Source organism: Rhagoletis zephyria, unplaced genomic scaffold (assembly GCF_001687245.7).
Source record: "Rhagoletis zephyria isolate East Lansing unplaced genomic scaffold, Rhagoletis_zephyria_1.1 Rzeph_scaffold_00883, whole genome shotgun sequence".
Classification (NCBI taxonomy): Eukaryota; Metazoa; Arthropoda; class Insecta; order Diptera; family Tephritidae; genus Rhagoletis; species Rhagoletis zephyria.
This window is the reverse complement of record NW_016157967.1, coordinates 118,200-130,790: the sequence shown is the minus strand read 5'-3', so window position 1 is coordinate 130,790 and position 12,591 is coordinate 118,200. Positions and strand designations below refer to the sequence as shown.

The 12,591-nt window shown below is 38.7% G+C and overlaps 1 protein-coding gene across 1 annotated transcript in view; it reads left to right on the top strand.

Annotated features, from left to right (window-relative positions):
- The first annotated feature begins 338 nt into the window (after positions 1-338).
- Positions 339-12,591, top strand: part of LOC108361918 (matrix metalloproteinase-2-like) — a 24,391-nt gene continuing 12,138 nt past the window's right edge. Inside the window, exons 1-6 of the mRNA XM_017614695.1 lie at positions 339-639; positions 711-863; positions 1,020-1,216; positions 10,113-10,274; positions 10,340-10,629; positions 10,685-10,851. Coding sequence (XP_017470184.1) covers positions 463-639; positions 711-863; positions 1,020-1,216; positions 10,113-10,274; positions 10,340-10,629; positions 10,685-10,851 — 1,146 coding nt within the window. The 5' untranslated portion in view covers positions 339-462. The remainder of the gene's footprint in view (positions 640-710; positions 864-1,019; positions 1,217-10,112; positions 10,275-10,339; positions 10,630-10,684; positions 10,852-12,591) is intronic.

Below are 12,591 nucleotides of genomic sequence, written 5' to 3'. Positions count from 1 at the left end.
ATTTATTTAAATATATCTAATTGAGCATATTATCGAAAATGTTTGAAATCGGGGGAAACCCCCAGCTTTTCATGTACATAGTTTAAAGAAAGGTAAAAAAAACGATGTATATTTAATCCGCCTCAATTTATACTTCTTTACTTGTTAATTACAAAATTAACTTTGTTGGATTTAGTACACTGTCAACGTTGTTGTATATTCTGCTTTTACCATTTTGTCATTACTTGCGCACAATTCTTTGTTCTCAGGTCCTGTACTTCTTTGAGCTATGAAATAGTTGGTCACATTACTCATCCCTGATAAGCAGTCAACGCCAAATTATGTCGCCTCTCCGTCCAGTCGAGCCATTTGCTAGTCGCATACTTAAGTCAGTTGCGAAAATCCGCTCTACAAAAGTGGAACTGTTTGTGCGTGAATATTAAGACGGCGGGAAGCGTGTTAAATATTAAATTTGGTGAAATTATGGCATCATTTGTACTCTGCGGGATTCTTTGCATAACACTCATGTGGGGGGCGCGAACCGCACCTGCAAGTGCAACGCCAATAATAGTACAAAAACGAACAACAAACACGATGGAAGTTACTCAGCAAGAGGATGTGCGCGCCAAACGGAACATCGAAGTGCCGCCACCGGAAATTGTATGCGCAACAGCAAACGCGAAAAAGCATTCTATTCTAGGTCATTATTTATTTGCCTATTCTAATTTTAGCTACGCTTTATGCGACGCTTCGGCTACTTAGAACCTAATCCGAGCGACTCTGAATCGCTTTATCATGAGTCGGCAATCGTGGAAGCTATAAAGAATGTACAAAAGTATGGAGGGCTCAACCAGACGGGCAAGCTGGACAATGAAACGTTGGAGGTAAGATTAAAAGTCTATCCGTCATACAGCTGGCGTTGATAACAGTGACAAGCGTGTGAAGTTTATTGAACTTGACTTCGTTGGTTCTTTATTGAAAGCGGAGAATGTAGTCGTAAAAATGTTCATATACAACTTTTTTGTTTATATTTATTTAAGCTATTCATCAAGCCACGCTGTGGTGTCCCCGACATTGAAGGCACTCCATATTATCTCACCAGTAGTACGCAGCGTGCTTTCGTAAATGGCAGAAGAGGCAAAAGAAGTGAATCTGAGCTTGAAAATGTTTCTACTTTACGAGAGAACCGATTTGTGATCGGCGCACCTACTTGGAAAAAGCGACGTATAAGTTATCTGTAAATAAAATAAGGTAGGCGTGTTTGTGCAACTATTTACTCTAATTTTATGCGCGCGAAACCAAAGTGGTTTAAGATCATCACTTTGAAATTATCTCTGATTATACTAACTGGTGAACTACATCGCAATAAAGTCTTTAAGTGAGGATAGGGCGAAGCATAGTGGGAGCATTTTATACAAAATTTTGCCAAGCAAGAATCTTAAAATTTTGAACATAAGCTTCCATGGTGAACATTAATTAACTATGCTAATAATGATTTATTCCAATAAGTACAATCACAAACTTAAGGAGAAAGTCCCAAGCGACCTTCACGATAAGAACAAAATTTCATCTATAAAAGTGTCATCATATTTGAAATTTTGATATTTTTACAAGCTTTTATTTAACTTGCTCATCTCGCGGAAGTTGCCAATCGATTTCGAAAATAAAGGACGTATGGTCACCGTACGCATAATGCACATGCATGCATTTTAAAGGTGTACATACTTCTACTATCCTGCAGGCGAAAAAATTTCAGTTAGTGCGATGTGCTCCTTCTGAAAACTGTTAAGGCAATGTGTGTTAAAGGTAAACGGAAAATAATTGTCTATAGTTAACATACCGAAGTGGACAAAATAATTAGCTTAGGTGGAAATGCTTCAGTTTAAGATAGACTATACGTTTAAGGAACTTTTCTACTTAAAGCAACAAAATAAAATCTTTACTTATAGGAGCTGTTTTTATTAGAAAGGCTTGCTCACGCAGCAGCGGTGCGGCACATGCATATGTCAGAGAGTAGGTGACGTCTATAACGATGTTTAACTAAAGGTTACTGTTAACCAGCGAAAACAATACTTAGGGCCGCTTGTGTAATGTCTGATTAGCACTAATCGGAGGTAGAAGCTCCGATTAAATACAACGACTGCTTTATCGATCATATGTTACACGCATGGTGTCGAAAACGTCGATAATGATGTTTAACCGGCAAGTAGTGATAACCAGACATCGAACAACCGGCCCTTAGGGCCGGTTTCTCAAAGCCTCGTTGACACTAATCAACGGTTAAACATCGTTATCGACGTTGCCGGCACTGTGTTATATGCATGAAGAAGGGTTACGAAGCCATTGGAAGGGAGGGGAAGGCAGAAGGAATAGAAATGCAATGGAAGGAACAGAAAGGCATTGGAAGAAATGCGAAGGCATTGGAAAGGATGGGAAGGCAGTGGAAGGTATAGAAAGGCATTGGAAGGAATGAGAAGACATTGGAAGGGCTAAAAAGGCAAGGAACGGAACACATTAGAAGGGATAAGAAGCAATTGGAAAGAATAAGAAGGCGTTGCAAGTGTCAAGAAGGCAGTGGAAGGTATATAAAGGCATTGGAGGAGATTAGAAGGCATTGGAAGGGATAGAAAGGCATTGGAGAGGATACGAACACATTATAAGGGATAGGAAGGCGTTGAAAGGTATTGGAAGGGATACGAAGGCCTTGGAAGGGATGGGAAGGCAGTGGAAGGTATAGAAATGCAATGGAAGGGATAGAAAGGCATTGGGGAAATACGAAGGCATTGGAAAGGAGAGGAACACATTAAAAGGAATTGGTAGGGAAAGGAAGACGTTGGAAGGGACAGGAACGCATTGGAAGGGAGACGAAGGCGTTGGAAGGGATAGAGAAAGGCATTGGAGAAATGCGAACACATTGGAAAGGATAGGAACACATTGGAAGGGATAGAAAGACGTTGGAAGGGATAGAAAGACGTTGGAAGGGACAGGAACGCATTGGAAGGGATATGAAGGCAGTGGAAGGTAAAGAAAGGCATTGGAGGGGATGAGAAGGCATTGGAAGGGACAGAAAGGCATTGGAGAGGATAGGAACACATTATATGGGATAGGAAGGTGTTGGAAGGTATAGGAATTCACTGGAAGGGATACGAAGCCATTGGAAGCGATACGAAGGCATTGGCAAAGATAGGAAAGCATTGGAGGATACAGAAAGGCATTGGAAGGGACGAGAAGGCATTGGAAGGGATAAAAGGGATTGGATAGGATAGGAACGCATTGGAAGGGATAGGAAGGCGGTGGAAGGTATATAGAGGCATAGGAGGGGATGAGACGGCATTGGAAGGGATAGAAAGGCATTGGAAGGGATAGAAAGGCATTGGAAGAAATACGAAGGCACTTGAAAGGATAGGAACACATTGGAGGGAATTGGAAGAGTTAGGAAGGCGATGGAAGAGTAAGAAACGCATTTGAAGGGACAGGAAGGCAGTGGAAAGTATGGAAAGGCATTGGAAGGGAGAGAATGCCTTTGAAGGGATAGAAAGGCATTGGAAGTTATAGGAATGCATTGGTAGGGATAGAAAGGCATTGGAAGGGATTGGAACTATCCAATACGTAATTAGGAATGCAAAATTTTTCCTCTTAAATCCAAGTTATAAAATAATTCTGTATTGAAAGGATAACTTCTCCGTCTGCAACCCTGATGTATAGATTATTTTTGGTAAGTAGAGGAAGTCAAAGACAAAAGATAACCAACAATGAATGCCGCTAAGCAGAAACTTGTGGTTGATGTATGTTTATTTTAAATATAGCTTCCAAATTTGTTTACACTGGTAATGAAGTATCTCTGTGCAACACCTACCTCAGTGAAATCAAGAAGAGTGTTTAGTTCTTCGGGTAGCATTTATGTTGAAAGTAGAAACAGGTTCTTGCGCGATAATGCGGAAAAGCTTTTTTTCATTTTGGAAAATACCCTTGCTGATTAGTCAAGGACATTTTGACTGTTTTGGCTATTTTTCGTTTACCTATTTATTTTAATACAAGTGTAGCGCTTTACCTAACCAGCGCCACATAAGTCCAGATTTCAAACTTCGTGCAAAAATTATGACAATTAGAAAAATTTTGGGCATGCAGTTTAGTAGCTCCATTGGAAGCAGTGGAAGGGATAGGAAGGCATTGGAAAGGATAGGAACACATTGGAAGTGATAAGAAGGAATTGGAAGGGATAGGAAAGCGTTGGAAGGAATAGGAACGCAATGGAAGGTATACGAAGTCATTGGAAGGCAGTGGAAGGTATGGAAAAGCATCGGAAGGGATGAGAAGGCATTGGAAGGGATAAAAAGGCATTGGAAGGGATACGAAAGCATTGGAAAGGATAGGAACACATTGGAAGGGACAAGAAAGAATTGGAAGGGATAGGAAGACGTTGGAAGGGACAGGAAGGCATTGGAAGGGATACGAAGCCATTGGAAGGGATAGGAAGGCAGTGGAAGGTATATACAGGCATTGGAAGGGATGAGAAGGCATTGGAAAGGATACGAAAGCATTGGAAAGGATAGGAACATATTGGAAGGTATAAGAAGGAATTGGAAGGGATAGGAAGGCAGTGGAAGGTATATAAAGGCATTGGAGGGGATAAGAAGGCATTGGAATTGATATAAACACATTATAAGGGATAGATAGGAAGGCGTTGCAGGACAGGAACGTATTGGAAGGGTTACGAAGGCATTGGAAGGGTTACGAAGGCATTGGAAGGGATAGGAAGGCAGTGGAAGGTATAGAAAGGCATTGGAAGGGATAGAAAGTTATTGGAAGGAATAGGAACGCACTGGAAGCGATACGAAAGCGTTGGAAAGGATAGGAAGGCAGTGGAAAGTATAGAAAAGCGTTGGAAGGGATGAGAAGGCATTGGAAGAGATAGAGAGGCATTGGAAGGGATACGAAGGTATTGGAAAGGATAGGGTCACATTGGAAGGGATAAGAAGGAATTGGAAGGAATAGGAAGGCATTGGAAGAGACAGGAAGGCATTGGAAGGTAAACGAAGCCATTGGAAGGTATAGGAAGGCAGTGGAAGGCATAAAAAGGCATTGGAGGGGATGGGAAAGCACTGGAGGGGATATAAAGGCATTGGAAAGTATAGGAACACATTGTAAGGGATTGGAAGTCGTTGGAAGGGATAGATAGCAGTGGAAGGTATAGAAAGGCATTGGAAAGGACTGGAACGCATTGGAAGGGATTGGAACACATTGAAAGGTATACGATGGCGTTGGAAGGGATACGAAGGCATTGAAAGGGATAGAAATGCATGGGAAGGGATACGAAGGCATTGGAATGGGTAGAAGGCCTTGGAAAGGATAGAAAGACATTGGAAGGGAGAGGAATGCATTGGAAGGGATACGAAGGCATTGGAAAGAATACGAAGGCATTGGAAGGGATAGAAAGGTTTTGGAAGGGATAGGAACACATTGGAAGGGATACGAAGGCATTGGAAAGGATACGAACACATTGGAAGGGATAAGAAGAAANGGAATACGAAGGCATTGGAAGGGATAGAAAGGTTTTGGAAGGGATAGGAACACATTGGAAGGGGTACGAAGGCATTGGAAAGGATACGAACACATTGGAAGGGATAAGAAGAAATTGGAAGGTATAGAAAGGCATTGGAAGGGATGAGAAGGCATTGAAAGGTATAGAAAGGCATTGGAAGGGATAAGAAGGAATCGGAAGGGATACGAAGGCATTGGAAGGAATAGAAAAGCATTGGAAGGGTTGCAGCTGCCCTCCCTTCCCCTACCTGGCTACGCCCTTTGAGCTTTATGAAGTAAGATTTTCAAACCAAAAAATTTCGATCTATGAAGCATTGTTTTTTTTGCATGTGGGTGTTAGTTAATGGGTCCATTCAATATCAAAAAAATGTTACGAATTGTTACTAGTACTTGCCAGTTTTTACTGGAAATGCATTCAATAACCCAAAATATTAGCAAGAGAGAGCGAATTCGAGAGCGTAACAACCCGAGAGAGCTGCAAATTCTTGCAAGTACAAACTTTACTAGCAGGAATTTGCGGGAGTCAAAAATTAAGGTTATGTTTCAAATTCAAATGTAAACAAACTGTTTAAGAGGATGATTTGATAAAACATAATTCGTGAAATGAAAATATGAATGAAAAATTTCAATCTATTGTACATTTTTTTATTTTTATGGCGATCTTAACCGTCAGAAAGTGTCAAAATGGCTTAAGTTGAAAGTTTTTACTATTTTTTCGTTCAATAACTTTTTCTGAAAATTTTCTCTTGCTCTCAATTTTACTCTCTATTTTTCGTTTACGCTCTCGCTGAAAGTACTTATTGGAAAGGTTATTGAATGGACCTAATATCTTTTCGAAGGCAATAAGAAAATGAGTAAAGTACCGACTTTCTCTTAGAAATTTAATTAATAATCTTATAACTGGAGTCTACTACCGCACCCTCAAGCGGGTATTAATTCAGTATTCAAACAACTTAACTGTAGAAGGGTTTCCTCCTTTTTGAAAAATTAAATATAATTTCGAGTTCAAGTGGTGCCAAACTACCTATGAAATTTAGCTTCGTTTACTTTATATTAGGTAAAGGAAATATGTAGGTATGGGCGCCAGACGAAAAAGGTTAAGAACGTAGTAGTTTGTAAATATTTTGAAAAGGATTGTCACCTGTTTGATAATTTATTATATTTGTAGTTTATATATATATGCTTTTTACTGCAGACAAGTTGTTGCCCCAAAACACAGCAGAAATCTTCCAATCAGGGCTGCTAACTATCCTTAGTTTGAGGTGCCATTTGAGAATAAAAAAGTGCCAAAATGTGCCAAATAGAAAAATAAAAGTGCCAAAAAAGGTGTCATTCCTTTTAATCATTCACATTTAGCAATAAAATAAAACTACATTTTCCAAACAAAAGCGCAATGATAAAATAAGATAAACCAGTTGAATAGCCTTTATAAATTAGAAAATTTTAGTTGAGAAAAAGAAATGCACGCAAAGGATTTCACAAAAATGTATTGAAATTAGGGCTGATGATTTCACCCGGGTAATGAGCTACCCGGGTACCCGGGTAGCGGATGAAGCCCTACCCGGGTATTGAATTACCCGGGTAGCCCGGGTACCCGGGTATTTTATAACCCGGGTAGACCCGGGTAGACCGGGTACCCGGGCAGTATGGTAATTACCCGGGTACCCGGGCACCCGAAAAAATGTGGAGAGGTGAAAATTAAACGCATTTACGATCATATAACGCAAACGAACGTACATAGGGAAAATCTATAAGAATCTTCCGTACCATATGGGGAAATATTATAATATACAACACATACATTGCACTTGACAAATCCGTCATTCATCACACAAGCGTACTTCCAAACCCAGCTTGTTTTAGGCATGTCTAAAATATTAATATTTACGAAGTTGGTAATGCACGTACAGATATCGGATCGGTAACAAATAAAATTATTGAGACACACCCACCTGCGAATCTAAACGATGACCGACAGTTGAGGCAATTTTTGTGTTGGAATGAAAAAAATTTTAAAATTTCTTCCACAATTATTTCACAACAATACGTTCATCAACCTACTTCTCGTATTAAGGAAACTTCATTAAATAATTGTGATTTTAAAAGCTTTAAATATTATGAGAAAAGAAACTATAATTTGAACAAGCTGATACAATAAAAGTACAAAATCTTTAGGTGAATGAATAGCATAAGGCTTTGTTACCTTACTTTTTGTACCAGAAGTGGCCTACCACAGGGTTTAGTTCTTATATAATTCCCAATGAGAACGTTCTCGTCAGTTTTGTTCTCATTTTGGTTTTGGTTTTGACGCGTTCTTGGGAACAAAACTACGACAATGGCATTTAGTTTCGATCATACATTTCGTTCTCAGTCCCTGTTTTAAAATATTAATATTTAATATTCTTTAAAATATACATACATACATACATATGTACACATGCCCAAGAATTAGAAGTTTGAATTTAAGTACAGAAACTAATGTTTTAATTTACTTTTCTTGTCTCCGTCTACTCAGGCAAGCGGTTAGGTGTACATAGTCGCGTACACTCTAGACATAAAAAAATAATTATAAAAAAAAATTTTCTCACTGAAAAAATATTTATCCTCACCAAAAAGATTATACAAGAAGCTTTATGTCGCATTACCCGGGTGTTTTTCGTTTAACCGGCACCAACATATGTATATTACCCGGGTACCCGGGCAAATCGGGTAATACCCGACTACCCGGGTAATAAAAGCCCCGGGTAATACCCGGGTAATCGGGTACCCGGGTACCCGGGCACCCGGGTAACCGGGTACCCGGGACCGGGTAATACCCGGGTAATCGGGTACCCGGGTATCATCAGCCCTAATTGAAATGTTATTTACTTTACAAAAGTGCCATTTTGGCACTTTGTGCCAAATTGAAAAATTAAGTGCAATTTGAAGTAAAATACAAACGGCACGGTTTGGGCCAAGTTGGCATCCCTGCTTCCAATAACTTACAAATATAAAAATGTGAATTATCGAGGGCTTGAATTCATTAATACCCTCTGTCTGCAATTTGCACAAAAACTAATTTGTGATTTTAGAAATCATCTGCGACTTATTACCTGTCGTTATATAAGGTAGCATTAATATCACTGATGACAGTTAAAGCTTAGGTGGATTTTTATATCAGAATTTCATCTTTGTGAAAAAAGTGCTGATAGAGGGTATTATTGAAAATAAGCTCTCGATGTTTAAAATATATAAAAATTTTATTTCAACGTATCCAAAAAATAAAGCTACCTACTTTACAGCACGGCGGGAGACGGGGAAGGGGGCCGGGGGCAGCGGCGTAACGTAGCGTGGTGTGAGCGCCGGTCGCGCGCTGTGTGACGCGCTGACGCGGGCCGCCGCGAAGCTAAGCAAATTTAATGTTTGAAAGAGAAATAATGTGAATGGATTTTATTTCGTTTTTAAAATGGTAACCAGGCACCAGGGTGGCAATTAAAGTCAATTGACCTTATTTCCGTTAATCTTATTTCCTGTCACTGAACAAATATCTTTATCAACCGTCTCGCGTTTTGTTTGTCAAAAAACAAGCGTACTTGCCTTCTGATCTCACACATATGCAATGCTTGACGTATTTATTTGATTGTCTCCGTGGCGCTTAATGTTCTTTGCTATCTGTTTTTGTTTACAAATGCAACCCTGCCTATCGATTGACACTTTTCATGAACTTGCAGGAAGAAAAACTTCGGACTAAAACCTGCAACTTCTGACTGAGAGAGAGAGCAAGTTACTCCCACAAAAGTGGTTTGACTTGCAGGTTTTTTGGCACCTGGAACGCTTTCCTGCAAAAAAAAACCTGCAAATCGTGAATATCGTGAGCATCTGGAACGCAACTAATATGTATGTACATTAGGGTGGTCCAAAATAAGTTATGTCGGAATTTTAATCCCCTAGGATTGTTCTATATCAAAAAAAAAAATTATTAGAGATCGCTCAAAGCGCTCAAAGTTTTCCATGTATTTTATATAAGGAAAAAAACACTTTTTGTAGAAATAGTATAGAATTCTTGAAAATCAATATTTTCGATCGGAAAACTCTGTTTCTCTTCAGGACATACCCAATAACAATACCCAATTGTTTATTTAACCATGTTTGATACTAAAGATTTTTTATTTATCCCCCATTGCATTTTCTGGCATTTTCTGGGGGTTTTAGTGGACCTATAAAATATAGTTACTATGAAAAACGGTTAAATAAATAATTGGGTATTATTATTGGGAATCTGCTGAAAAAGAACAGCGTTTTTCGATCGAAAAATATTGATTTTCAAGAATTCTATGCTATTTCTACGAAAAGTGGTTTTTCCGATATAAAAAATTTTTAGCGCTTTGAGCGACCTCAAAATATTTTTTGATTTCAAAATAAAAATAGGGGTATATTTTTCGGTATAGAACAATCCTAGAGGGTGGAGCAGAAAAATTCCGACATTACTCTTTTGCATGCATTTTTGGACCATAATATATATATATATATTATGCACAAACACGCCTAACTAGTAATGGAAACACTTATCTTCTCTATGAAATTAAATGTGTTATTTTGTAACTTCGTCTTAGCATCGCCAATTGGTCTCTGAAAATCCCACAATCTCACGTGGAGCGTGACATTGCACGCGCCTTCGCACTATGGGCTCAATACAGTGGACTTCGATTTGAACGCATCAACGACACTAGCGCCGATATAGTATTGGGGTTCGGCACACGCTATCATGGAGACAAGTCGGTGAATATTCTAACCGAACATGTTACTGACCCGCCTCACTCTTCCTTCACTTTCTTTACAGTTTCGCTTTTGATGGACCGGGCAACATCCTCGCACACGCCTTTTATCCCTACGAAATGGGCTCCTGGGGTGGTGATGTGCACTTCGATGAGGATGAACACTGGCAAGAAAATTCTACGGACCTAGCAACGGGTGTAGATTTTTATGCGGTTGCAGCTCATGAAATCGGCCATAGTTTGGGTTTAGCTCATTCGCCGCACTACAACTCGTTTATGTTTCCGTACTACAAAGGACCGGGCGCAGGTACAACTCTGGATTATGACGACACGTTGGCGATGTATTCAATATACTGTAAGATTTACACATGTGCGAAAATTTTTATTTAAACAGAAAATTTGTATTTTAGTAACCAAAGTTTTGGAAGACGACGAATATAATGGCATTGCTACAACTACACAAGACCCAAAAGTCGTTGAAACCACTACCAATGTGGATGAAGAGAGAACTGACCAGAGAGCTGAAGCTAGAGATTGGTCTTTTCATGATGATTTTTTAACTGGAACTCAATATAAAGTAAGTGAAAACTAGAGATTCATTCCGGTTGTAAAATACATAGTATGTACATATGTCGTTTAAAGTACAAAACCGGGAATCAAGAAAATTAAAANGTGATTTTTTAACTGGAACTCAATATAAAGTAAGTGAAAACTAGAGATTCATTCCGGTTGTAAAATACATAGTATGTACATTAGACTGGGTCGGTCCCCATACAAAAAAAAAAAGTTGCTNAACCTCGTATGCAGGGCCACATGCAGGATTTTTTTCGGGGGGCGGGCCCTCAAAATATTTTTTTTATTTTCACTTTTATTTCAACAGAGATAGATTAAAAGAAAAATACTGACAAAAATAAAATATTTCATACAAACCGGGTTGAAATTTTGAAATTCCTGCCGGTATTTTGGCGTAGAATACGTCTTTTGTTTCGATACGGAGGCTATGCTGAAATGTTGTAGTTGTAATTTTTAGAGCTTCGCGAAAACGCTTATTGCACGAGAACTAGTGAAACGATTTCAAAGAAAAGTGCGGCGATTCAAGGATAAAATTCCAAACCTATCGACAGATTCATTCTTGTGAGTAACCAATTCGGTTTCTGTCGTAAAAAGAACGGTAAACATTGGCTTATTTCGGGGTCAATTTTGAGCCTTTAAAGAGCTCCAGCAGCTTATGATTTGCTGATATAACTTTCATTTTCGGGATATAGATTCTTTGAAGCAATAAAAATATTATCGTGTACAGATTTTATATAAATTCAACAAAAATAGAGCATTTTAAGGCAAAAAATTGTTGAAGGAATTTGCAAATTTTTTTTATTACCAAAATGCTCGAAAACCGCTCGAATGATTTTGTTTTTGTTTTCTTTATTCAAAAATTCAACGGTTTGCCTTTGGTTTTATATATGGGTAGTATTGGTTGTTTATTTGATTCAAATATATGGGCATAAATGATTTTCCATACAAAATCACTTCCTCATCGTTTTGCAAACACGTGCATGCGTTGGAAGTGAGGAAAGGAGACAAAAAGTATGTATGTGTTCGTACGTACATATGTTGATTGCAGTTAATGTGGATCTGTTTCTATTTTTATACCCGAGCGCACTTGTGCACAAGGGTATTATAACTCTGTTCACATAACGGTTGTTTGTAACAGGCAAAACGAATCGAGATAGATATAGACAAATGTATACATAAATGATCAGAATGAAAAGAGAAATCGATTAAGCGGTGACTGTCTGTCCGTCCGTCCGTCCGTCCGTCCGTCCGTCCGTCCAGGCGAAATCGGACACGATAACTAGAGTAAAAATTGAGATATCTTAACGAAACTTGGTACGTGAACTTCTTTTGGGCGTGGGACGGATGGTATTGAAAATGGGCGAAATCGGATAATAACCACGCCTACCTCCCATATAACGGTAATTTTAAGAAATACGAAAACTGCGATATTTTAGTAACTACTGAAGATAATTCACTCAAAATTGATATTTACAATAATTTTTAGACGAAAAATAAGAATATTATAAATTTTTGGAAAATGGGCGTAGCCACGCCCACTTATGGTTACATGTGTATATCTTGGTAACCGCTGCACCAATTTCTTCCAAGCTTGGCACAGTTATTGGTCCTGCTACAACATACAAAATGGACGAAATTTTTTAAAATCGGACAATAACCACTCCCACATCTCATATAACGGTAATTTAGAAAAATACAAAATCCTCGATAAATCAGTAAATATTAAAGCTAATTTATTCAAAAT